The sequence below is a fragment of the Panthera uncia genome, assembly GCF_023721935.1.
Source record: "Panthera uncia isolate 11264 chromosome D3 unlocalized genomic scaffold, Puncia_PCG_1.0 HiC_scaffold_8, whole genome shotgun sequence".
Classification (NCBI taxonomy): Eukaryota; Metazoa; Chordata; class Mammalia; order Carnivora; family Felidae; genus Panthera; species Panthera uncia.
In genome coordinates this window covers 82513546-82540219 of record NW_026057586.1, presented here as the reverse complement: position 1 = coordinate 82540219, position 26674 = coordinate 82513546, and the positions used below count along the sequence as shown (strand labels likewise).

General features: G+C 45.6%; 1 protein-coding gene across 4 annotated transcripts in view; it reads left to right on the top strand.

Moving 5' to 3' along the window:
• The window catches only part of CUX2 (cut like homeobox 2), a 283634-nt gene that overhangs the window by 151154 nt on the left and 105806 nt on the right, over positions 1–26674 (top strand). For all 4 annotated transcript variants that reach the window (XM_049619320.1, XM_049619319.1, XM_049619321.1 and 1 more), the window contains exon 2: positions 26222–26332. Coding sequence is in view for 3 of the 4 variants with exons in the window: in XM_049619319.1 (XP_049475276.1) it covers positions 26222–26332 (111 nt within the window). In the remaining variant the exon portion in view is untranslated. The remainder of the gene's footprint in view (positions 1–26221; positions 26333–26674) is intronic.

The following is a 26674-nucleotide window of genomic DNA, read 5'->3' as shown; positions in this document are numbered from 1 at the left end:
ATATGCAAAGATTACTTTAGCGAGGTGAAAATTTCCCTACTTAAAGAAATTAGTATAATGGAAGAACCTAGATTCTTAGAATCAGACTTAGGAGGAAATACCGGCTCTGTTACTTACTGGCTGCTGACTTTAGATAAGCAATAGCAACCCTCTATGCCTCAGTTTTCTCGTCTGTAAAATGGTGACAGTGTGAGGTGATGACAGGTGGAGGTGAGATTGTGCACGTAAACCGATAAGCTGGTCTGTGCCATCCACAGATATTAGCGGGTACTGTTACAGCCGTGAGGCTGAAAGGAGGCAATGTTGATGGCAGTGCTGGGCACAGAGCTCTCTGTGGCAGTACCAGTCCCAGTCTCATGGGCCAGGTGCTGAGGATGGAGGCGGCTCCCTGCGCCCCTCAGGGGACACCCCCAGACACACACACACATACTGAGTGAAGTCCCTGAACCTATTCACCTGGAAGGCTTGGTAGCAGAATCCTCTTCAGAGGCCCAGCTCCTGACGCTCACAGCTCCTGTAATGAGGCCTGATCACCAGCTCAGCCCAGAGAGGAGGGACAGGGCGGGAGCTTGACCAGCTGCTGCCCACATGGCTGCCATGAAGGGGCAGTTAGGTAGTTGTTTCTCTCTCCCCCTCCATGTCTGTCCCTCTCTCTCCCACTGTAATAGGCCCTCTGCTACTCTCCCTGTATCTCTTTCTCTCCCTCTCTTTCTCAGTCTCTGTTCCCTCTCAGTGAAAGCCTCTTCCCCCAGATAGCCATTTGTTTGGATTCTCCACCCTCTTTAAGTCTTTCCCAAAAAGTCATCTTTTCCATGTGGCTTCCCCCTGGCCATTCTGTGCAAAATTGCCATTCATCCCAACCCTCGCCCTTCTTCACCCCCTTCCCTGCTTTTTTTTCCCTCTCTCTCCATCTCCACACTTAAAAGCACTTTAGTGACTCCCATTGCTCTTGAGGGTAGAGATCTGGGTAGGGATTGGGGTGCCTTGCCCCCCCCCCCAAACAACCCTTAGAGAAGGCTGTCCTCCAGGTCGATGGTGCCCAGAGTTGGCTCTATACAAGACCAGCTGGGTGGGTCATCTGAGCATCAGTCAGCAAGTCTCCTACACAGCGTCTGTCCACACTGGACTCTAGCTGGAATTGTCTTCCATAGCCCCCTCTTCAAGTGACTGAGGCTTGGCCTGCTCTTCTCCACTGGGCTCAGCTGCAAACATACATCCTGGAGGTAGGGAGCACAGTAGTTAGAGTGGTAAGACCTTGTGCAGGTCATGCCCCTCGCTGAGCCTTCTTTGGCTGCAACTATAAAATAGAGAGAGTCACCCCCACCTAACGGGTGTTTGTGGGCCCTGCCTCCTGGAAGCCTTCCTGCTGGCTAGCACCGCAGGCCTGGCTCAGGGCTTTGGCCACATGCTCCCCTGGTGCCCCAGCTTCTGACCACAATGCCGTTGATCTTTGTGTCTATTCAAAGCGGGCAGAGGGCTGTAACTCAGTGCTGGAGCCCGGCTGCCTAAGTTTCAAATCCCAGTACTGGCGCTCACGTGCTGTGTGCTCTTGGTCAAGTAAGTTGACCTCTCTTTCTTTAGCTCCCTTGTGTATGAAACAGGGAGAATAATAACACCTTACAGAGTTGTGAGGATGAAATGAGCTAACATGGAAAGCACCTGCAACAGTGTCTGGCACCAAAGGAGGCTTTCGGTATGTGTTTGGTGGAATGAGTGAGCGTTGTCAGGATTCGCCGGGTAACTCACGGCTCCTCAGGGGCTGCCAGATGGCGATGGTCTAATTCTATTATTCCTTACTGTTATTTAGCTGGAATGTATCTAATGAGAGAAACTTCTACTCCTCTGCTGTTTGGTCACCCCAGGGTGCCGTTTGCACTTTAGTAAAGGCAAGATGCAAGCTTGATTCTTTCCTTTTATTTACCAGATTTCACAGCAATGAGTTGGTTTCCCAGCATCCTCCAGAGTGACCAGTAAAGGTTTTTATTTTATAGTATGAACTCAGATTTAAACCTCTTTGATAGATTCAGTCCATTGCAATTACTTTCCTTCTTTATGCTCAAATCATCCTACCTCTTACCCATGAGAGCGTCCTAGTCCCAGTGGTCTTGACAGTGGCCTGCCATTAGGGAATCACAGCCCATTTGCACAGAATCCTGTCAGGCAGGTGGGCAGGACAGGCATTGACAATGTGGAGCCAGGCATGCTCAGGTCTGGGTTCAGCCTCTGATTCTGCCCATTTCTGGCACTACAGCGAGCCTTTCTAAGCCTCAATTTATGCATCTATGAAATGGAGTTAATAGCAGTGAATGGCATCATGTATGTTAAGCCTTCACCACAGGGCTTTGCACACAGTAAGTGACCAATATATAAGATGACCTGTGGGAAAGCCTTGCACAGCGCCTTCCTGCCAGTTTGCAGGAAAGAAATGTTCCTTTCTGCATTTTTGATGGAAGGTTTCTAGGGGTCTCTAGACCCTCTTCACCCTCAAAGTTGGGGCAGGATTTCTCAAAGGACATAGTAAAAGATCTTACCTATGTCACACTTTCTAATGAAACTTGCGAATGAGAGAAAGAAAAAATTATTTATAGAAGTTATTGTCCTGCCCTCTAATATAGCTTATCACTTCCAGGGCTGAGCCCTCAGGGGAGCTGAGGCCCCTGAAAAGCCATTTCTAGTCTTTTTTGTGGGGCCCCTGTGACCCCCGGGACCTTAGTGAAATCGCCCTCCCCCCGCTTCCCTGGCCCTTTCTCAGGTTGGCTAAGGACGCCAGGATCCACAGAGCCAGTCACCCCACAACCTAAAAGCCATCAATCAGATATTTTCACTGAGTCACTCTGTTTTTAAACTTGGCCTTTCTGTCTCATTTTCTTATGTCCCTCAAGGACATATTTTCAAAACTTTAACAGTAGGCCAACCAAACTGTGCCATAGCCATTAAAATCAATGACAACTGCATGACAGGAGGTGCCTGGGAATGCTTTGTAAATATGTGTTTTAGCACTTGAGCCCGCCTCTTGCCTTGTTCCTTTGGCAGGTATTTATTGAGCACCTGCTGCATGCACCTTTTTGAAGGGATGTTCTACCTCAGTAAATAGATGACTAACTCAAAGTATCCACAACATCAGAAACAAAGAGCAGATGAGAAATGATGAGGAAGGAAGAGGATTATGGAGCATAGGGGTTGAAGCAGTGGGAGGGAGGGCCAGCTCTGTGCCTTCTGCCCGAGGAGGAAAGCATTGCATGTGCCAGGTGTCATTACAGCCAGGACACAACACTGAATCAGACAGACATGGTCCCTGCCATCAACGTTGTGCAGGGGAGATGGCAAGAAGCAAACAGAGGCATATCAGGAGCACTGTGAAGGAAGCCACCAGGGGCCAAAAGAGAATAAGAACAGAGTCTCATTTAGTCCTGACAGGGAAGGCCTGAAGAAGCGGTTGTAGGAAAATTTAGGGGAAGAGAAGTCCATGCAAGGGGGAATAGCAGGTGCAAAGGCACTGAGGTAGTCAAATGTTTGGCCAGTGAAAGAGTGGCTGGATCATAGAGAGCGGGAGGCATGAGGACAGAGAGGTGGCAGGGCCTGACCACACTGTGCTCGCTGGCCCTGGGTAGAATCTGGGACATCAGCATCAGAATCAGTGGGAAATCATGGCAGAATTTTCAGCCTCGGAGTGATGGGATCTTATTCATGTTTGTGAAAACACTCTTGGGTGCTGTGGTAGAACTGATTGTTGGGAGGGAGAGGCAACAGGAAGTCCCTGACTGGCCACTGCAGTCTAGGCGAGCAATGATTAGGACGTGGTGGCAGCGGAGATGGCAAGAGTGGGCAGATTCCAGAATATTTTGGACAGCAAGAAAAGAGCTGGTCCTCTCTCCCCTCAGCTCTCTCCCTCTTCCTACCTCATCCTCCCAGAACACTCATTCAGAGAAGTGCACAAATCATAAGTATACAGCTGGACAAATTGCCACGACTGAACACACCCATGGAACCAGCACTGAGATCAAGAAACAGAATATTCTCAGCCACCCAAAAGTGTCCTTTGTACCCCTTCCTATCACTACCCCCCAGATATAACCACTCTCTTGACTTCTAACCACACAAATTCATTGTGCCTGTTTTCATACCTTATATAAATGGAATCATACAGCGTGTGATCTTCTACATCTGGCTTCTTTTGCTTTACATTTGTAAGATTTATCAATACTGTTGTTTGTCTTTGTAGTTCATTGATGCTCGTGGCTGTAGTATTCCACTGGGTAAATATATATTTCAAATTTATTTATACATTCTATTGTTAATAGACATTTGGATTGTTTCCAGTTGGGGCTATTATGAATAGTGCTTCTATGAATGTTCCAGACCAGCACTTCTCAAACTTTAATGTACTCATGAATCAACTAGTGATCTTGTAGAGCTACAGACCCCAATGTAGTAGGTCTGGAGTGGCTCCTGAGTTTTTTGCATTTGACACAAGTTCTCATTAAAGCCGTGCTGCTGGCCCATGACCATACTTTGAAAAGCAAGACTTTATTTTGCTGAACATATTTCTCTGAGGTATGTATACCCAGGAGTGGAATTGCTGGGCCACAGGGTGGCATGTTTAGCTTTAGTAAACACTGCCAGGTAGTTTTTCACTTGACACGTGCACCGTGTAGGCCAGTTCCAGTTGCCCCACATTCTCGGTATACTTGGTATTGCCTGCCTTTCATTTTAGCCATTCAGTTGTGTGTGTAGAGGTATCTTGTTGTGGCTTAAATTTTCATTTCCCTGATGACTAATGAGGCTGAGCATCTTCTCATGTGCTCATTACAGTTAGAATCTCCTCTTCTGGGGGAAGTGATGGTTCAAGTGTCTTGACCATTTTTCTATTAAGTCATCCCTCTTTTTCTTAATGAAGTTTTAGGAGTTTTTGATTCTGGACACAGTCCTTTATTAGGTAAAGTGCACATTCCTCCTCCTGCTCTGTGGCCTTTCGTTTGCAGTCTTATTTCACTCGTTCTTTTTAATTCAACAATTATCACTCAGGACTTGCAGGGAATGGAGACAGATTCCCATTCTGTCCAACAAAACCAAGTTAGAGCCTGTTACCTGAAGGATCATCCTTTCATCTTCTTGCTCATTCACACGCTCACACTCCTGTCACTGACCTTCCAAAGGGAGGGCCTTTCCCCGCATTCATGGTAGACATTCTTCTGCCTGCCCCCACCCTCTGAAGCTGCTCAAATCGGGATGTCCACTCAACCCTGCTATTCCTTTGACCTCTGATGTTTTTTGGCCACTAGATTAGTTCTTTTTTTTTTCTTTTCTTTTTTTTTTTCTTTTTTTTTTTTGACCATCCAGGGAATTGCCTGGCATTGTCAGCCAGTCATCTGACCCTTTGTATCTTCAGAAAGAAGCACCTCTGAAGGTGATGGATCCCAGCCCCACATCCTGGAGGAGTCCAGGCAAAAGAGGGGCAGGTAGGCTGTGTGTGTCCATGTGCATGTGCTCGTGAGCCTGACTTAACTCTCCATCTGCTTAAGAGACTTCAGCCTTGCACTTGCTGTGCACCTGCAGCCTGGTGCGCGGCTTTTAGTCTGGTGTGTGCATTGGACCCAATACCCTCCAGGGTCTCTCCCCACACTACTACTCAGGTCCGCATGCTCACCCCGCCACCTCCTCTAGCCGACCACTCACTGCCTTCACTCCCTGCCCCTGTAGCGCTGTGAGGGAGAGTCCCGGTGTCACAGATTCACGAGGAACCATGCTTCTAGGAATCAAGGGCCTTGTTTCTCCCGCCCCATAGCAGCACTCTAGAACAAACAGCGAGGAGCCAGGCCTGCAGCCGCCGAAGCCAGCCTGTGCAGGTTTAAACAGCACCAGCCTTGGGCAAATGCGGGGCAAGTGCTGACTTGCCAAGGCTGTAGTTTCCCCAACTCTACAGCAGGGATAACAGTGGTATTTAGCTAGTGGGGCTGTTGGGAAGGCTACATGATGTAATAAATGGGAGAAGCTAAGAAGGTGTCCAGTCCACAGTGGACTTAGGTAGCCATCTGCTGTTCTTGATTGTTGTTATCATTACTGTGTTGTTAGGATCCTCAGGCACACTTGCTGCCATCATCTCTCTTCTCACCTGCTGAGATCTGCCATGCCTTTCCTCACCGCTGGGCCTTTGGACTTGCTGTTCCTTCTGCTTGGCGTGTGCTTCCCCTGTTCCCCACCTGGGGACCCCCACTCTTGATTCACTCCCCAGGGCCAGCACTATCGCCTTCCTTTGGGAGACCCCCATGACTTCCTAGCACTGGTACAGGTCCTGAGACAACAAAAGTCTGAAAACTATTGTGTTAAATGAAAAAATGAATGAGTGAGTGAAGACAAGAATGAGTGAACGAATCAATGAGTGGGTGAATGAATGAATGCAGTGTGTGCTAAGGAGTTTGAGACCTGGCCTGTCTGTAAGGGATGGTGATTAGGGAACAGCATCCTGGTGGCCCTGTGGAGAATGGGTTGAGGGAAGAGGGAGAGGATGCAGATGTCCGGGCCGGGGGGCGGGGCGGGGGGGGGGGGGGGGGAGTGGGGGGAGTCATGGGATTACCCAGGCTGTTCATCATGGCTTCCAAACATGCTTTGACCCGGCATAGGCATCCCTGGCACGGCCAACAACTGACTCTTCCAGAGGTGTTTTCTACAGTGGAACAATTTGAAATAATTAGAACTTTACAGAATGTCTTTAAACACGCTAGTAATGGGTATAAGAAAACACTTGTGAAGTATAATCAGTTATTAGCAGCTGATCAATTATCCTCATGGATAGCTGGGTGGGGGGAAAGGAGAAGCAATAATAAGCCCCTTGATTAACTAATTTGAATATCTTTGGAGAACAAATTCTGAAATTTCTTTCTATTTTCTCCCTGCCATTGTAATGGCCGCACATCTGCTAGAAAAAAGCGGGATGCAAATGGTAATGAGCGTTTTGCTGTGAACCCGCTCCTTGGCTCCTTGTTTGGGATCCTGGAAGGAAGGAACTGGAGGTGTGGGGATGGTGAGCAGGCTGGGCCTAGGAACCTAATGCTGGCTGGAGGGCAGAATTCGTGGTCAGCCCTACCTTGTGGCTTAGCTTGTACCTCCCACCCCCATAGAATGTTGAGATGGGAGGGAAGCTGATTCCCACGAGCAGGTGGCACAAACTGGGGACACTCATCTGAAAAGCCACATAGATCCTCCTAAAGACCTGCTAGGGTCAGCTGGGCCTGGGACAGTCCCAGGACAGAGTGGACAGTGAAATAAACCTACATTCTGGATGCTGCTCTCAGCCTTGGGCTCCTCCCCAACTTCTTTGGGCTTATACAAGGTGGGGTTGATGAATCTGGCCAGTATTAAAGACCTCCTCATCTCCAGGGGTCTCTCATTTCAGGACAGCATGGACATGTCACACCAATGGTCACATAGCTTGCAATCACTTTGTGGTTAAAGCAAGGCTCTAGAGCCAGACTCCTGGCTTGAAGTCAGCCCTGGCACCTCAGTTGTGTGACCTTGGGCAAATGACTTAACCTTTCTGTGCCTCCATGTGCTCCTCTCTAAAAGATAAATAACAGTGCCTGTCTCACAGGGTTGTTTCAGCACAGGGCCATGAACATCATAAACGCACTGTAAATGTAAGTCATCGTTGTTATTATTCTCTCCATCCCATGTAATTAACAGGCTAGACCCGAGTTTGCAAACTGGCAGGCCAAGGTCCAAATTCCCCAGTAAATCTGTTTTGTTTGGCACAGACTGCATTGTTAAATTTTTTTCTGAATTTGTTGCCAACAATTAAAAATCGGGGGATTTTCAAATTAAAAATCTGGATTCGGGCTCTTTTGTAGAATCAGACTCTCTCACCCTCCTGGGCCCACAATCCCATGTGACACCAGCCAGAGCTGAATATTGCTGCCCATTTTCACATGCCCCCCACCCCTTCATTCCTTAATACTATCTGAGTTCTGCTGGGAACTAGTCAGCACATTTGAATGAATGAGCATTCAAATGAGAGTCTGACTTAATAGGGCAAGACCCTCAGCACCTAGGTGGTCTTGCCTGAGAGAGAGCAGAAAACCAACCTTGGTTGTGTTTGCCCTTTGAGATCCCCGCCTTCCCGTGTCCTCCCAACTCTTGAAGAAAGTCCTTTTCTCTGCCTTCTTCCCCTCCCCCACCTACTCCTGCTCCCAACCCTTTCACTTGGGATGTTCTGGACACCCTTACACAGAGGTGTTGAAATGCTCACCTTGAGCAGCCAGACTGAAGCCCAGGACACCAGACAAAACCACATGCCATCCCATGGCCAGCATCTGTAGCCACTGGTCCACGTTCCTCTCATTCAGACAAGATCTTTTTTATATTTAGTTTGAAGCTGTTCCAAAAAAGCCTCTGAAATCACCTTTAAAATTCCTCCCTCCTCCTCCTGCCCAACAACTTTTTTTTTTCCCCTCTCCTGACTGTTCCATCGCTTAAAAATGGCTTAACCAATTTGGGCTATTTTTAGAAAAATGCCTGGCATGTTGGCTGACAACCTGTATTCTAAGTTTCAACCTGATACAGAAAAGACAGAGTTTATAAACCCCAAGGGGGGAGGGGGGAAGAAATGCACAAAACATTGCTTTAGAATAGAAATCATCTGAAACTGACCCCATGGGTCCCGGCCGCAAGGTGTCAGGTGACACAAGGGAGGGAAACCAGCCACCTGCTCAAGATTTCAAGGGCACAGAATGGAATTTGTTCTTCCGAGCTTCCACAAGCATTGCTGGGAAAACTGGATGCTGCATACTGTGGATTTTAAGAGGCAAGACACACACGAGTTTGAACCCTGGTTCTGCCATACTCTGTCCTTGGGCCAGCGTAGTACCTTCTATGAGCTCTCAGTTTTGCTATCTGTGGTATGGGGATCCTAGTAACCACATCTGGTAAAATGCTGACCATGGGGCCTGACACCCAGTGACATGTCCATAAATGTCTGTTAGTGTCGTGATGGTCCAGTACTAAAATGAAGAGAGCTCCAAAAAGAAAGCTCCCATGAGCTTTATGATTATAAATGGTAGCTTTGCCTACTTCTTGATTTCTTTTGAGTTCTTAAAGACAGCTGTATTGAGGTATAGTTCATATAAAATAAAATATAAAATAAAATTCAGCTATTGTACATGTACATTTCAGTGGTTTCTAGTATTTACAGAGTTGTGCCACCATCACCACAATCCAATTTTAGAAGGTTTCCATTGCCCCCAAAAAGGTCTTTTGTGCCCTTATTGTTACTTCCTGATTCCACTCCTAGCCCCAGGACACCATGAATCTACTTTCTGTGTCTATAGATTTGCCTTTTCTGGCCTTTTCATATAAATAGGATCATACAGTATGTGGTCTTGGGGTCAGCTTTTTTCACTTAATATTGTTTCCAGTGTTCATCCATGTTATAACAGGTATATGTACTCTGTTCTTTTTTATTGCTAAATAATATTCTGTTGTATAGATAGACCACACTTTGTTTACCATTCATCATCAGTTGATGGACAGTTGTGTTGTTTCCACTTTTTGGCTATCTTGAATAGTGCTGCTCTGAATTTGCATGTGCTTGTCTTTGCGTGAACATGTATTTTTAATTCTCTTCGGTAGAGGAGTGAAATTACTGGGTCATACGACAAATTTATGTTTAACTCTTTAAGAGACTGCAAATTGTCTTCCAAATGCATTCCCACCAGCGGTATTTGGGCATTCCAGTTACTCCACATCCTTACCAGCATTTGTGTCTTCTTGAGATTTGAGTATGTATTTTTGGTCCCTGGTTTCACTCAGATTTTGACCTGGGAATTCTGGGAGCTGCTGGAGCTTGAAGAGATGAATGGCAGATGGGGGTTGGGGGTGGGGGGATGGGATCCATGGGACAAAACTGCACAGCTTAGATGTTACAAAGCAGCACCTGTCCAATAGAACAACATTCTATGATAATATAAATGATGTGTATGTGAACTGTCCAATATGGTAGCCACTAGCACTTGTGTTTATTAAGCACTTGAAATATGGCTTGTTGAACTGAGGAATTGAATTTGTAATTGTATTTCATCCAAATTACTTTAGATATACCGAATTTAAATAATCACAGGAAGCAAGTGACTACCATGTTAGCACAGTTCTGGAAGTTCAAGATCATTGCTCAGTATATTTTAGGTCCTTGATGAATCTTTCTGAGAAATGGCAGCATTCAGCTCTGTTAATCACAGATGGCTGAGACATGCATGGGGCTTGGGGGTTACATATATCTGCATGTGTCCTGGAATATCATGTCTAGATAGTGCACAGTACCTCAGGATAGAGAGGAAAGTGCCAGAAGTTGCTCTGGGGATTTAGGTCAAGTATACTGTGGGATCAGGAAAAGAGCATGGATGGTCTCTGGAGCCAAAAGGACCCAGGTTCAAATCCCAGCCCTGTCACTTGAACCAAGTCTGTGACCTGGGACAGGTGACCTATCCTCTCTGAGCTTCAGTTCCCTCATCTGAAAAATGGAGTATTGACATCACTTTTGAAGAACTGTTGTAATGCTCAAAGAAGAATGAATATAAATCCCCTAGCACAGTGTATGCAACTGAGTACATGCAGAAAAATATCAGCTTCTGTTATTGTTATCTTTATTCTTGTTACTCAGCCTGGTCCCCAGGTCTATGTAAATACTATTTAAGTCCTGACTCTACCTCCTCTTCCATGAAAGCTAAGATGCTAGACTGTCAGTACCACACAGGCAGTGAGTGATCTTGTACCTGGCACAGAGTAGGTGCTCAAGTGCATGTTTGATGAATGAATGAATCAATGGATGGATGACATTGGCTTTAAGTGAGCAGAATGTAAACAACATGAAGGTTCCTTGTGTTGAGGAGAAAAAAATTTTACTCTACCCTTTAAGCTTCTTCTGGCTGGTGTAAGAATCAAATTGACAGCCAGATTAACAGGAGAAAAACAAGCAAAAGTTTAATAACATGTATACTTCCTATATACATGGGGAACACCCCGGAATACCGAGTAATTCCCTGAATATCCAAAGCCATCACCTTAAATATCTTCAGCTAAAAACAAAGATGTTGGGGGGGGGCGGGTGGGAGAGGTAGTGGTGAGGAATCAATTATGAGAGGGGAGGTGACCAGGAAAAGCTCAGTAAAGGAAAATGAACCTGTTATGCATTGCAGATTCATGTTCCTGTCTTCTCCACTGATAAGTTTCTAGAGATCGAGAGTCATCCCCCTCTTCCTGGTACTGAAACAGAGACACCCTTACAACTAGAGATTTCCCTTATAAGTGTAAATATCTCTTACAAAAGGGTAACTTGTACTCGGTTTTCAGACCTTCTCTTGTGTCTTCAGTTTCTTAAAAATAATCAGCCTAAAATAATCAATATGCCAAAGAGGCATATCGTGGGGTGGCAAAATTTGCTTCCTTGCATCCAAAAGAACACTCCCCTTCAGAAAGTGTGGCTTAGGGGCACCTGGGTGGCTCAGTCAGTTAAGCGTCCAACTTTGGCTCAGGTCATGATCTCATGGTTCATGAGTTCGAGCCCCCCGTTGGGCTCTGTGCTGACAGCCTGGAGCCTGCTTTGGATTCTGTGTCTCCCTCTCTCTCCACCCTCCCCTACTTACGCTCTCTGTCTCTCAAAAATAAATAAACGTTAAAAAAAATAAAAAAAAGAAAGTGTGGCTTGACAACAATACCAGGTTCAGTGTCAGCAGTGGCCTGTTTTGCATGAGGACAGAGATGGCTTTCCCATCCTTGGACAAGCACGTCATCTCAGCAGGAATGCACCTGCACTATAGGCCACTCTAGAATCACCCAAGGTAGGTGTGGAATGGGTGAGCTTTGGCCAGTCAGCCAGGCCAGACCCATCTCCTGCCACCAGCCCGGCAGGTTTGTCTGAGGGAACCCGCTAGTTCCATCTCATTAATCCTGAATTTTCTCCCACCCTTGCTTTTCCTTGCCTTTTCCTCCTAATTCTTATCGCTCTTTCTTTCCTGCCTCTAGGTCCCAAAGTAAGTTATTTCCATTCTTACGGAATTGTTATTTTTGTTTTGTTTGAAACATTTTGTAGTTATCAAAGCCTTTTCATATGTGTTATATTCATCTGAAGCACAAGGAAACTCAGGTAAACACTCATTCAAGAAATATCCAGGGACATCTGGCTGGCTCAGTTGGTGGACCATGTGTGGGACTCTTGGCCTCAGGGTTGTGGGTTCAAGCCCCACATTGGGTGTAGAAATTACTTAAAATAAAATCTTGAAAGAAAGAAGGAAAGAAAGAAAGAAAGAAAGAAAGAAAGAAAGAAAGGAAGAAAGAAAGAAAGAAAGAAAGAAAGGTCCATTAAGCTTTGCTCTACGCCAAACACAGGCCTAGGTGCTGGGAATACTAAGAACAAAACAAACCAAGTTCCTGCCCTCCTAGAGCTTTTAGTCTTGGAGGCAAGGCTGATAATAAAATGTGCAAATAAGCTTATCTTTGCAAAAGATGATGTATGCTATGTGGAAGAAGAGCAAGGAGGGGGTGGATCTACTTTAAAATTTGGGGGAGTAGGTGCGGGGAGGATCCCACTGAGAAGATGTAGGAGTGGGGGGATGGGAAGGGATTGCAGATAAAGGGAACAGGCTCTTGTAAATGCCTGTGGTGGGGTAAAGTCTAGTGCACTGGAAAACTCAAAATGCCTAGAGTTGGGGAGAGATGCCCCCCCCCCCACATAAGGCCTTAAGCATTGGCTGGACTCTATAGGCCCCAGTGAGGAGTTTGTATTCTAATCTAAGTCCATGGCAGATAAGTTATGGAAGAGTTTCAAGCCAGGGAGAGAGAAGAACTGATTCACATTTTGAACAGCTCACTCCAGCTGCTGCTTGGAAATGGGACTGTAGCAGGTAAGGGTGGGAGCAGGGAGAGAAGGAAGGAGGCCCCAGAAATAGTCTAGGCGAGGGATGGTGGCAGCTTGGACGAAGGCGGCAGCGGGGGTGGTTATTATTTCTGGGCAGTTAGGGATATTTAAGATATTTGGCTGGGATTCATTTAGTATTTTTATTATCCTCATGCTACAGGTGGGGAAACTGAGGCACAGAGCGATGCAGTAACTTGCCTGGGTCAGAGCTAGCAAGTACAGCACGCAAGATCTGAACCCAGGGCTGCATGGCTGCTGCAAGGCCAGGGCTCCACACTGCTCCTTGGTACTCTTACTTCTAGGTGGCTCAGCTTGATGTCCATCCCCCATCTGTCCAGATCAAATGATGCTCACAAAGCATCGTCCCCATTTTACAGATCAGGAAGTTGAGGCTCAGTCATTAGGATTTCCCAGCTAGAGAGTAGCAGAATTAGGATTCAAACCCAGACCACATTCCTAACTAGGTCTTCATCTTGGCCCAGTGCTGGGAAAATGTGTGTCCTGGGTCCTGGGCTCCTCAGGCTCTGGAAAACAAAAGTAGACAAGATAAGCAAGGAGGAGGAGGGAAAGGGGTCCACAGTCTCTAGTCTAGGACAGGCCAGTCTGTCATTCTCTAGTTTCCTCTTGGTAAATACAGTAAAAATCCGCTTCTGTACAGACGTTGTGTCTTTTGGTAGAGGGAAATTCTGTTTTGCCTCAAAGTACAGAGATAAAGTCTCCTCTGATGTGGAGAGGGAACATTTGGAGAGAAAGGTCTTATCAGTGTTGTTTTTGAAAATGGCTTTTGTGGTTTGGGGACAGAGCAGGATACCCTGTCTTGCACTGAGGGTCTGAGTTTCATCTTGGAACTTTCCCCATCAGGTCATTGCCTGCCTCATGCAGGTGTCTCTCTATCACTTTACTTATGGTGCCAAGGAGGCAGTCAGGGGTCCCTGGCGCAGTTTCAGGTAATTAAAGTCAGCTTGGTGGGAATTTCACATTAATGTTAATAATAAACATTTTAATGAAATACAGGGATGTAAAAAGAGATGTTGATTTCAAAAAGTTGTTTTTCCTCTTCCTCTCCCTCCCCTCTTTCTTCCCTTTTATACTTTCCATTCTGGAAGTGGAAGAATTGTATATTAGTACCCTACACAGTTTGGTGTTGAAATAAGACCTAAACCCTGAACAGAAAGCAGCCAATTAGATTGTTTATTGAGGTGTTGGCAGTCTTGGACAGGGGATTTAGTTGAGGGGTCATCTGAATAGTAGGAGGCTTGCGGGGACACTCAGGTGATTCTGCTTACACAGGCCCCCTTCAATCAGGACCTCCTTCCTGGAGGTGGCATCTCAAGTAAATAAATATCTTTCAATCCTAAAAAGAACAGTCACACTATATGGAATGCAGCCAAAGGATGGCTGGCCTTCAGAGATGTCCCTGGGAGTCAGGTACACCAGCAGAATGGGGGGGTGGGGGGGGGCAGGGTGCATTTACTTTGAACTCTGGCTCCCTCTTCCTCCTACCACCCCTACAAAATATTTTTCTTTGAAAATGTTTCCATCTTCACATTTACAAACTAGACTCCACCGGGCATTTATTAACACTAATTCCTCCCATTTGTTTAGGAAGAAATTGTATCTATAAATTTCTTCAGGTCCTCCCAGCAAGCCCTGGAGATATCTTGCCTTTATTTAACCAATGAAACAGTGGGGCAGCAGGAGATCTGGCACTTGCCAAAGTCAACAGCAAGTTAGGGGATGAGCCAGTGTAGGGCCCAAGGATTCCTGGTGTGAATTACTCCTAACCATGCCCAGCTGCCCCCATTTGAGCACTCTCTCCCTCTATCTTGCTTTCAGCCCCCCAGTTGCTGAGTAGCATCAATTCCTTTCCAATAAGTCCTGAAAATCCGTCACCTCTCTCTCCTATCCATTGTCCCCACTCATCCTTGCCTACCTGGCAGGTGACAGAAGTTGGTGTATCTGCTCTCCCAGCCCCCAGTCTCTTTCTCCTGCCAGTGTGGCTTTCCAGACTTGCTCGAAGCAAGTGCCCTCCTCTGCTTCAACAGTTTTCTCTTGTTCCTAATTGCTTTTTCCTTTAATATCATGGCTTTCCGACCCCAGTTCCCATTAGGCCGTAATATGCTTCCAGGTGGTCCCCATCACAGTCTGGGTTTTCCATGCTCCACACCTTTGCCCATGGGTCTTCCTCCTAAGGTGCCTTCCCCCAGATGCCAGCACCCAGGATCTGTTAGCTGCAGCTTTCTCCAACGCGCTTCCCTTAGGATACCTGTGCTTTTGTGTGCCTGTCGTCTTCCACCACTGAGCTGTGTGAGGCTCCTAGAACCCCACCTAGCGTACAACAGGCCCTCAATAAAGGCTTCCTTCTCCGCCTGGATTAAATACACCTGTCATGGGGTGCTTGGGTGGCTCAGTCGGTTAAGTGTCCGACTTCGGCTCAGGTCATGATCTCACAGTTCGTGGGTTCGAGCCCCGCATCAGGCTCTTTGCTGAACGCTTGCTCAGAGCCTGGAGCCCAGTTCAGATTCTGTGTCTCCTTTTCTGTCTCTGCCTCTCCTCCGCTGGCGCGCTCTCTCACTCTGTCTCTCAAAAATAAATAAATGTAAAAAAAAAAAAGAAAAATTAAATACACCTATCATCATCTTAGCACTGTACATCAGTGAATTTTTCCAGAGCTTTCTTTTTTTTTTTAATGTTTATTTATTTTGAGAGCACACACAAGTTGGGGAAGGGCAGAGAGACCGGGAGAGAGAGAAGCCCAAGCAGACTCTACACTGTCAGCACAGAGCCTGACCCAGGGCTTGATCTCATGGTTCATGAGATCATGACCCAAGTCAAAGCCAAGAGTCAGATGCTTAGCAGACTGAACCCCTTTCCAGAGCTTTCTAAGGTTCCCACAGACCTTTCTACACCCAGTACACCCCCACTTCAAAAGAGAGGCTGCTCAGAAAAATGAATTTGAGAATGATTTTGAAAATGGCACAGACTTTAGAGGAGGTACCATGGTTTGGAAAGAGAGTTTCAGGTTCAAGACCCAGCTTTGCTTTTGCCTGACAGTGATGAGAGACATCATTCTTTGAGACTTGTTTTCCCCATCTGCAGGAGACAAGCTGAACAAAGACATGAAAAATGACACCACATGGTAAGCACTTAGTTCCTGTGGTGTGATGAGTCATCACCACTATGGCCAGTAGCAAGTGCCTGGCACATAGTACGTGCTCCATAAACACTTGACTGAATGAATAAATGAATGAATGATTACTTGATGTGATTCCCCTTTTTAAGAGAAGAGGGTGGAGCACAAAGATCAGCTGTCTGGCCACCTCACCCAACCGGACCAGCTGTGTTAGGCCTAAGAAAGGGGCCCTAGGGGTCCCTGACTCTTGACCTGATACCCGCCAGAGTGACGACTATTTTATTTTCCTGGTGCTGTGAGGTTTTACATTCTGAGAACTCCGGAATATAAAGCAGCAATCAAGGGCAGAAGGAAGTGATCGGATGTGGCTCCCGGTTCGTGGCAAGATAATCAGGTATTTGATTGGCATCCTCTCTTAAGGACAGCCACCTCCAGGTCCTGCCTGCTACAAGAGCTGGCTTGTTTTCCTGCCTGATGTTTAGGAGTGGGGGTGGGGCCCTGGAGGTGGGGCAGGGCACTGAGTAGGGGACAACTATAGGGGGGAGGGTGTTGGGGCCCAGAGTTGGCCAGCCCATCTTTCATTTGTTCATTTATGTGTACATTCATTTATTCAACAAATATTGAGCACCTACAATGAGCTGAGCATTGAGGATCCATCTGTGACCCAAACAGACAAAGGTTGTGTCCTTCTGGAGCTGACATCGGAGGGGGGTGGGCATTGGAAACAGGCAATAAACAAATAGAGAAGTAAGTACATAAATGTGTCGATAACAAGTGGCATGGAAAAAAATAAGCAGAGAGAGGGACAGGTGAAGTAAGAAGAAGATGCTTGCTATTTTGAATAGTATAATGAGACAGGTGAGAAGGTGATATAAGAACCTAGACCAGAGGAGGCAAAGGAAAGAACCATGTGGGATTCTGAAAAAAAATGGCATTGGGGGCAGAAGGAACAGCCAGTGCAAAGACCCTGTGGCAGGAATGTGTTTGATGTGTTGAAGAGCCAGCAAGGACCCCACGTGGCTGGAGTAGAGTGAGCAAAGCAGAAATAGAAGGAAGTGAGACTGAGATGAATCATATGGAGCCATGATGTTATGGTGAGCACTTTGGTCTTGGCTCCGATTTGGTGGGAGCAATGGAAAAGTTTTGAGCAGAGGAGGGCCAGGATATGACTTAGATTTAACAGCATTCCTATGGCTGCTGGATGGGGAGGGGACTGAGGATGACAGTATGGAGCCCAGTGAGAAGGCTTCTTTGGTCACCCAGGCAGGCAATGATAATGTCCAGGTCCAGGGTGACAGCAGTAGAGAAGATGAGAAATGGTTAGATCAAGCTGACAGGATTTGCTGATGAGAGCAACATCCCCACTCCAGCCCTGGGCCTCATCCCGATACCAGGGCATGGAAAGTTGCCACTCCCTTGGCACCTTAGGGCTGGCATTGGCTCCAGCCCAAGTAACACCCTAGGCCGCTGAGCACCCAACCCTTCCAGGCACTTCTTGTAGCCTAGACCCCCTGCCAACCACAAGCCTTTCATACTGCCTGCCCCACCAAGAAGGAGTGAATGCCATGACTCCATTTAACAGTGGTAAACCTAGATGCACAGAGGCCAAGGGTCTGCCCAAGCTCACAGAGCCAGTAGGCTAGAATGTCCGAACTTGAACCCACTCTGCCTGCCAAATGTCACTTGTTGACCTGACTCCAAGTAAAAGCAAATTGCCACCTGGATTTTCTGGAAGCCAGAGCTGTGAGAACTGCTAGGAGGGCCTGATGGACTGCAGTCATAATTGTCTGTGCTCCCTATGTGACCCATCACTCCATGCGGGCAGGATCTGGGTCTGGCTTGTCCTAGGCAGTGTTGTAGGTGTTTAAATAATAGTTGAGTGAATGAGTACAAAGGGATGGATGGATGAATGGATGGATGGATGGATGGATGGATGGATGGACGGACGAACAGATGGATGGAGAGACTGATTAGGCCCAACCAGACTTCTGGTCTTCAGGCCACTTGAGTCCTTATTGACGACAGACAGGTCAGAGAAAGTTTGCCCTCTCAGTATCTGGAGGAAAGAATCCAGAAAGACATAAGTTCAAGTCCCCATGATGCCACTTCCCAGCCATGTGACCTTGGATGAGAGGCTTTGTCTCTCTGCAGGTACTATGTGTAAAATGGCACCTTTCATCATAGACCATTCATTTGCTCTCCCAACAGATGTTTCTAGAGGATCCACTGTGTGCCAAGCACCATTGGGAGAATTAAATGAAATTTTGTGTGCCAATTAGCATTGACCTCGTATATGTATAGTAAGCCGTCTGTTGGGCAGTTATTATATTATTGTTATCACTGCACTGGGAGTTTACTAAGAAGTGTTGGCAGCCTCACCCACACATCCAGGCCTCGAGGTTTGGCCACATTCTCCTTAATGGGCTCTTTGACCTGAATATGAACTGTCTATCACCCCCAGCCCAGCTGATGGAATGCAGTAAAGCTAGCTTGGCTGGGAACTGTTTCTCTTAGGCACCACCCCTTGCCCCAGCCTCGGATAATTGGCCCGATACATCTTGGCATCTGAAATTTACATACGGCGCAGGGAGTGATGGATGGCTCTGGTAACCGGGCTGTCTCTCAGCTGCGGCTCAGTTATCCATCTCAGCGGGCTGCAGAGCCATCCGTCTTGTCTCCTTGTTCATGGCAGGCCAGCATGTACCCTCCATCCCAGGTCATCCCGCAGCGCCTCCCGGAGCTGGCCTCTGAGGCCCCTCTGAAGGCAGCACTCCCACCATACCCCCACAGCATCCCCTGAAACCTTTGTGTTCAACCTGAGACTCTGATGGCCAAGCTCTAAATAACTCCATGGACCAGAGATGCAGAATGAGACATTTGGCATGCACAAAGAGGGTCCCGCCTTGCTTCTGCCACAGAGGACTTCTCATACTTATATCTGCTAACAGTCATTCATTCACAAATGTTTACTGAGTGCCTACTATGCACCTGGAACTAGGCTAGAACCCCTGGCTATGGCTGTGAACAACACAGGCACAGTCCCCACCCTAAGGGACTGACATTCCATTGGAGGGTGTGAACGCTGAAGATCCTAGACATTCTGCCAAGCACTTCACCCACTTGCAATCTGGTTCTCAAAGGATCTTTATAATAACCCTATGGGCACAAATTTTTGTCCCCATTTTACAGACACAGAAACTAAGTTTGAGTCATTTGTCCAAGGCCACACTGCTAGGGAAGTGTCAAAGCCAGATTTGGATGTAGGTCTGTGGTCTCTAAACCATGTCATTGTTTCCCAGATAGACCAGGCTCTTTCAGAGCTTCTGACATAGCATTGTTTCATTCACTCATTCATTTGACCAACAAACATTTCTAGAGTACCTACTATGTATCAGGAACTGTTCATGGAGTTTTCATTATCACAAATAAAATAAGTAAATGAAATACAGTGTGTCTGATAGTGATACATTTTAAGGAGAATAAAACTAAAGACAGGAATAGGGAGACCAGTTAGGAGATTATTGCAACAATCCCATTCCCTCTGCCTGGGATGCTTAGCTTCTATCTGACACACTCATCCCTCTGGACCCAGGTCAAATGCTCCCATCTTGGTGACCTGTCCCCCAAGTTATAGGAAGTCACCTTGTCTCTGTGTTCCCACTGTACTTTATTCATACTTCTTATATTTTACTTAGGCACACAGTGTTGGAATTGACCTGTCTTCTCCACTGCACTGTGAACTCTTCAAGGACAGGGACTGTGTTGGTTGGTTACTGTATACCAGTACCTGGCACTGTACCTGCCACAGAATTGTGGCTGAGTAATTTGTTGGCTGAATAATTGGATTGGAGTGGATGGATGATTAATTAGATGGATTTTGGATGGATAAGTGGATAAATGGATAGGTGATTGGATGGATGTGGGATAAAGGGTTTCCATCTTAGGTAATACCTACTGGGTACTGGCAGCCCCTGCCCAAGTTGAGAACCATTAGAAGAGATAGATAAAACTCTACCTCTCCCTTACCCCATTAGTTTCCATACCCCTCAGGCAATACAGGATATATAAGGGTTTCACTCATCTAAGCCTACATTGGAGGTAATGTCTCAACATGATGGTCTTTGTCCCCTTTTACCAGAATTATTTATGTCCTAGCTTGTTTACTTTGGTTTCTGAGCTCTTGTAGGATGCAGGCCATATCTGATTCATTGTTGCCCTCCCCTTATCCAATGCCTAGCACACTGGAGATCATGGATGGATGACGGACAGGGGAGTGGATGGATGAGGGTCCAACGTCTCTAATTGGATCTCCCTACAGTAAAGAGAAAGCAGAGTTCCATGTGTGTTTTGAGGGTAGTTGGTGACTGTATTACAAGTCATAACCACTGCTCATCCTGGTTTTCCAGGCCTGGCCTAGAATTTCAACCATCACTTCAGCCATATATCCTTATAAGAGATAATGTACATAAAGTACTTCATACACTCCATAAATATTAAAGTAAATATACTAATAGGAACTCATAAATGTTAGCTATGAGCTCTTGTTTTCTATAAGGACCTTCTGTGTAAGATTTCATTTTAAGACAGGTTCTAAGGCTTTAAAAAATAAAATCTGATAATGTTTTATCATATATTTTCTGACAGGGAAAATACCAGAAAAGATTAGCAGAGGCACAGTGGAGATGCCTGGACTTGGAAGGGAAGGTCCATGAAGCCCTCCTGGAAGGGGGGCATTTAAGCTAAGACAAATTGATGAGTAAGATCAGCACAAAGAATGAGATCATCTGAGCAGAGGGAATGAAGTCTGTGGGGCCGTAGAGTTGGGAAACCCTGGGGCATTTGGATTCCTGCAAGGAATTCAGTCTGGCTGGGAAGGAAAGGAGAGCAGAAGATGGGAGGGGCTGACAGGGACCCAGTGACACCTGAGGTCCTCACTTCCTTAATCCCTGATCCCCAACAATAACTGCATTCTTTTTAGAAGGTCTCTTTTCGGAGTTGGTTTTGGGGGGGCATGTCTGAGTGTGGGGTTGTCTTTGGAGCTGAGAAGAGTGTGCACATATGATGAGGGAACTGACATGCATATACACATGTGATCTCTTATGTGTTTCCCCTGTGAGAACATAGCATCTAGTCGGGAGCTGTGTATGTAGTTGACACTTTAGGATCAGGTGTTAAATTTCAAAACCAAGTATTCTTGTAAGATTCCCCTTCCCTCTTTCATGAAGAACATGGGTTAACTGAGAATGTTCAACCTGCCTCCCTGTAGATAACCACAGTTTTCCTTCCCTACCCCAGACCCACCACCCTTCTCCCTGAGGAAATGCAACCTCTTATGCAGCTGTGTGACTTGGGCAGGTAGTCTAGGCTGTGTTTCAGTTTCCTCGTCTTTAAAATGGCAGAATCGGGGGCACGTGGATGGCTCAGTCGGTTAAGCATCTGACTCTTGATTTGGGCTCAGGTCATGATCTCATGGTTCGCGAGTTCAAGCCCCATGTCGGGCTCTGCACTGACAGCGCAGAGCCTGCTTGAGATTCTCCCTCTCCCTCTCTCTCTGCCCCTCCCCTTCCTGCTTTCTGTCTCTCTCTCAAAATAAATAAATAAAGTTTAAAAAAAATTTAAATGGCAGAGTCAGATTCAATTGATTTTTGCTAAAGTGTGGTACATACACTTACTGATGGACATGAGATGATTGTAAGCAATAAGTAGACCTGACTTTAGAAGGATCAACTCATGTCAGGAGGAACAGTTATTCCTTCTCAGTGCTCCTCCATCCCTTCTCCTTCTAACAAGAAGAAAGTCAGCCTGGTGCTACACTCCTTTTAACACCTCTCTAATATTTGGTGGTCTCCTTTTATAACAAAGAAAAATAGCAATGCTTTATTTTCATTGTAGTTTATTTCAGTGGATACCATCTGTTTATGACCTAGGATTCTCTAGTGATAAAAAATTTTCCTTTTCAGATGCACTTATTCAGGTTAAAAAGAAGGGGAGGAAGTCTTCATGAAGGTCAAGAACAGGCAAATTTTATCTGCGATGCTAGGATCAGAATAATGGCCACCTTTAGGCTGTACTCAAAAAGAGGAGGTACCAGGGATCCTTCAAAGGTGCTAGGAACATGAACATTCTATATCTTGATCTGGGCAGTGGTTGCAAGGTGTAAAAATTCAGTCTTAAAATTGAACTTAAAGCTATACATACCTCAATCAAAAAGAAAGAAATAGTCAATTTGAAGATAAATATTAAATAAATAGTGATTCATGTGGAATATCAATATGGCAAATGCATGCCAGAGGGGTATGTATGATTGAAGTTTGGACAGTGATGGACTGGACAACCTCAAAGTTTCCTTCTGGTTCATACATTCTGAGACTCTGAGTGCTTTGGAGGTCTAAGTCTCACGTTTGTCCAGCATACTGGAGTGCAGACCCTCTCAGAGCTAGGGGCACTCGCCAGGCAATGGACACAGTGGGCTGGTGGTTTCCATCTTCCCCAGAAGAGCCCTTCCTCCCCAACCCAGCTTCTTCCTGCTGTGCCTCGTCCTGGGTGCAGCTCAATCCCCACTTCCTTTTTCTCTGCGCATTGGCCCGAGCCTCAGCTGCATCCATCATCTGCTTCAAGCTCATTAAAATTATTTCTTTTTAGTTGCAAATGGGCTGTTTATGATGATCATTATTTGAATGGTCTGCGCCGGGCTCCGGGCTGTCTGTCTGCTGCTGATGGCAGGTTAATCAGATGAGTCTCCTCCCGGCCTGGGCCTGGTCCAAAGTCTGGGGCTGTGTTAATCATGGCTCCCCTAGGGCTGGGGGCTGAGGGCCAGCGGGGGGAGAGGAACCGAGTTCTGCTTGATCATCAAAGGAGAGGCCCTGCTAGCTGTGTATGTGTGCAGTGGCTCAGACACTCGTTTCTAAAATTCACCTTTAGACTAATGCTGGCTTATGTTTACGGGAGTTTTTCCCGTCCCTTCAAAATAAATATAGTGCTGTGAGCCTTTTTATTTTAGGTGTATTTATTTTAAAAAGACTCTTGTTGATTCTGTTGTTGGCCCTCTTGCTTTGTTAATGTTCAAATATCCCATCTTTTAGGGTGAGAGGGGGGTTGTTTTTAATGTTTTTCTTTGATGCAGTGAAACTTGGCCATACTCTGTTGGTCCTTTATTTATTTGTTTATTTATTTTTGGTGAGATTTTTATTGACCTGTGAAATCCAGAACTCTTAGAATCACTGATCTAGCAGGATGTTTTCTGAGCTCTCAGTTTATCTAAAAAAAGCAGAATAGTATCAACCAGTATATCTTGAACACTTGGTACTGTGCTTGATGGTTTATACAGCTATAGCATTTAAAACAAGCTCCCTGAATATCCCCCAGCCAGTGGGGAAGTGGAGCAGAAGCCCTATGAAGAGCCAGGCATTACAATTTTGCCTTTATTATCCACCAAGGGGATAATCCACACCTGAACTATTAGAATTGACTGTAATTTATTTCTTAGTCCCTGCTTGAATCACCTAGTAGACACATTAATGTGCTTGTTACATGAGATAATGTATGTAAGGAGCTTAGCATGGTGCCTGACACATGTAAGCACCCAATGAATGGTAATTATGATTATTATTTGCTATTATTATTGTTATTGATGATGTTGTTGTTAGTGAGCTTACCAAGGAAATGTGGCAAGAATTCAGGGTTGAACGATGAGCATGGAAGCAGGCAAAGTTGAGAAGAACATGGATATTGTTTGTTCTTCTAGGGCTCAACAGGACACCATGAGCTGGGCTTGCAGTAGGCCTGGGCCTGGGGGTTTGCCAATGTTCCTTGGCCTGGTCTTGCCTCTGCTGTGTCTGCAGTAGAGAGATTTACACCCACCAGCAGCCTAGGAGGTTGTGGTGAAGGGCCCCAGTGCAGTCACACAGCATAATTATCTGGTAGAACACGTCAAGTCATTGGACTTATCCTGCTGTGAAATTTCTTCTCAGAGCCTGGATTTCATGTTTTAACTGAGGAGTCCAAGTCCAGCACCAACCAGGTATATTGGTTGCTGTGGTGTGGTGTGGGGAGGGGCAGTGTCCCAGAGATTAGAACACAGTGTCAGATACATGATAATCCAAAATCAAGTGATGTCAACACAAGTCACAGCTCTGCTTGTCCTACAGCAATGTAAAAATCCCATATTTGTCTTCAAGACAGATGAGAAAACCTAAAGAAAACTGAGAGCATTCTGTCCACCTGGCTGCACCACTTGGTTGGATTTTATCTACATTTGATCAGTCCTTTTCCTACAAACACAGACTTCTCTCTGGTCACTCAATATTTTGATTGTGTTTGATTGTGTTTTCTTTATTGGAAACTATGATTATTTTAAAATAATGATAAATCAGAAGTCTCCCTTTTTTCTTCTGTCACTTTGGTAGACTGTCAGAAACTGTTTCTGTTTCTGTCTCTCCTAATGATACCTTCTTTCTCACCTGACTCAAAATTCCATGAAGTGTTTGTACTGGAAGTCCCAGTGCCTTTAAGTTGATGTACCTAGTGCTGTGGCAATGGATTGACTTCAGCACCTTGGAGAGCGCCGCATTTCCGATTCCTTTGCCCCTCTATTTTAATCTCTGCTTTTATGCCTTGACCTTCTCTCTTCTAGTCCCATGGTTTTCCAACGAGGTTAGACATTTCTCCAGAAATAGAAATTCCCTTGCCAATTTCTCCCTAAGGCATCATAGGCAGAGACAGTTATGCTGGGCTTAGGGTAGGCTCTCCAGCCTCCAATGGGTATGAGGTTTATGGTGCTATGGTGAACTGCTATAGAGCAGATTTACCGACTCAGACATGATATAAGACAATTACCATGCATTTCGTCTCTTACAGGGAAAAGGATTTGCAGCGGGTTAATAGTACTTTTATTTCATTATCTAATGGTAAAAGTGTTTCATTGTGTGTGCAAGATGAATGCATATTAGCGATGACAAATGGGGTCTTTCAACACGGTGCCGGGCCTCATCATACATATGTTAGATTAAAGAGTTCACCCTAGAAATACACTCTTGCATCTGCGTGTGTGTTTTTAATAAATCTGATTGCAGAAATTTATTGCATCACCGGATTTAGGAAATTATGGGGCTTGATTGCTGCAAATATAATCGGGTGATATATACAGAAATGCTCCTCGAGTTATGGTCCAGAAAAAAAGCCCATCTCGGGATGGTGCAAGAAAGCAGCAGACCACATAAACAGCATTTCTTGAATTATGCAAATGAAATCCATGACAACTCATGGTGAATTGTACTCCCCTTGTGAAACTGCCACCGTTAAAGTGAAGAAAGCGGAGAGAGGGGTGATCAAATATACATGTACGACCAGCAGACATTGTCTGTGATGTGTGTAAGCTGGGGTGGCCCCTCCTTCCATCCCTCACTCTCTTTTTTTTTCCTGAATGGTACATCCTGTAAAAACCTGGTCTGGCTCCTTCATTGCACATAAGCAGCCAAGGCACCTTCCAATCCATTTCTTCTGAATCCGGGAGTCTTCAGTGAAATATTTCTTATACTTGAAGTGAACCTTAAATGATTTACTGCAGGATACACAAAAGGTCAGCTTGCTTCTTATTGGCACCTTCATTTTTCCAAAATCTACTGAAATTAAAAAGCCATCTATATCTTAAAAGGCGTATTTATGAACCCTTAAGTGTAAGTAAGTCATAGTTGGAACAGTTCCCACCTCTGATATATGAAAGCTGTCGACAGCACTTTCTTACACTATAATATGCCCATACAATATGCCGCACTTTACTATTTTGACACGGTTTGGAGATGTTTTCTACAGTTACTGACAAGCTTATGCCATCACTCCTTTGGAAATTTAAGAGGTGGGGCAGGGGGGTTGGGGAGAGGTATAAAAAAAATAGCTCCACCCAACTTTATGGGAGATTATTGATCTTCCGATGAGCAAAAAAAAGCTGTCCTGGATTTTTTTCAGTTACATCCCCAGTTTTGTAAATTATTCATTTGTGCCAGGAGTCAATATCCTGTCTTTTCTCAGCTTTGTAAATTAAGAAAACTTGTTCAGAATGCTGTTTTGTATGATGATTAAAAAGGAAGAGGAGGGGGAAAAATCTTTTTCTTTTCTCTCTCTCTGTCTCTCTGTCTCTCTGTCTCTCTCTCTCTCTCTCTTTTTTTTTTTTTTTTTTTTTATTGTTTCAGAAGGAGCTTAATTCCGTCGCTTCCGAGCTGTCTGCACGGCAGGAGGAGAGTGAACATTCTCATAAACATTTAATTGAACTCCGCCGGGAATTTAAGAAAAATGTACCTGAGGTACAGTATATTTGCTGTTATAGAATTAACTCAGTAGGAATGCAGAGTTTTCCCTGTTCAAACTATATTTTGGAAACTGTAGACATAAGTGACTAACAAGAAAAGAAGCTAATTAGCCACGAAGAAAAAATTACAGCCCCCAACCTTTGGGTGTTTCTTGCTCTAGTGGTGCTCAGCGGTGCTGTCTAAAGTGAGGGCACGTTGCTTCTCCATTGAAGTTACTCTTTCTGAGGTTCTCTAAAACATCCATCCCCCCCCGCCCCCGCCCCCATTCATATCTAGTCAAACACCTGGCCTTGACAGCAAAGACAGTGTCTCTAGGGTTCTTGATTTTATTTTACT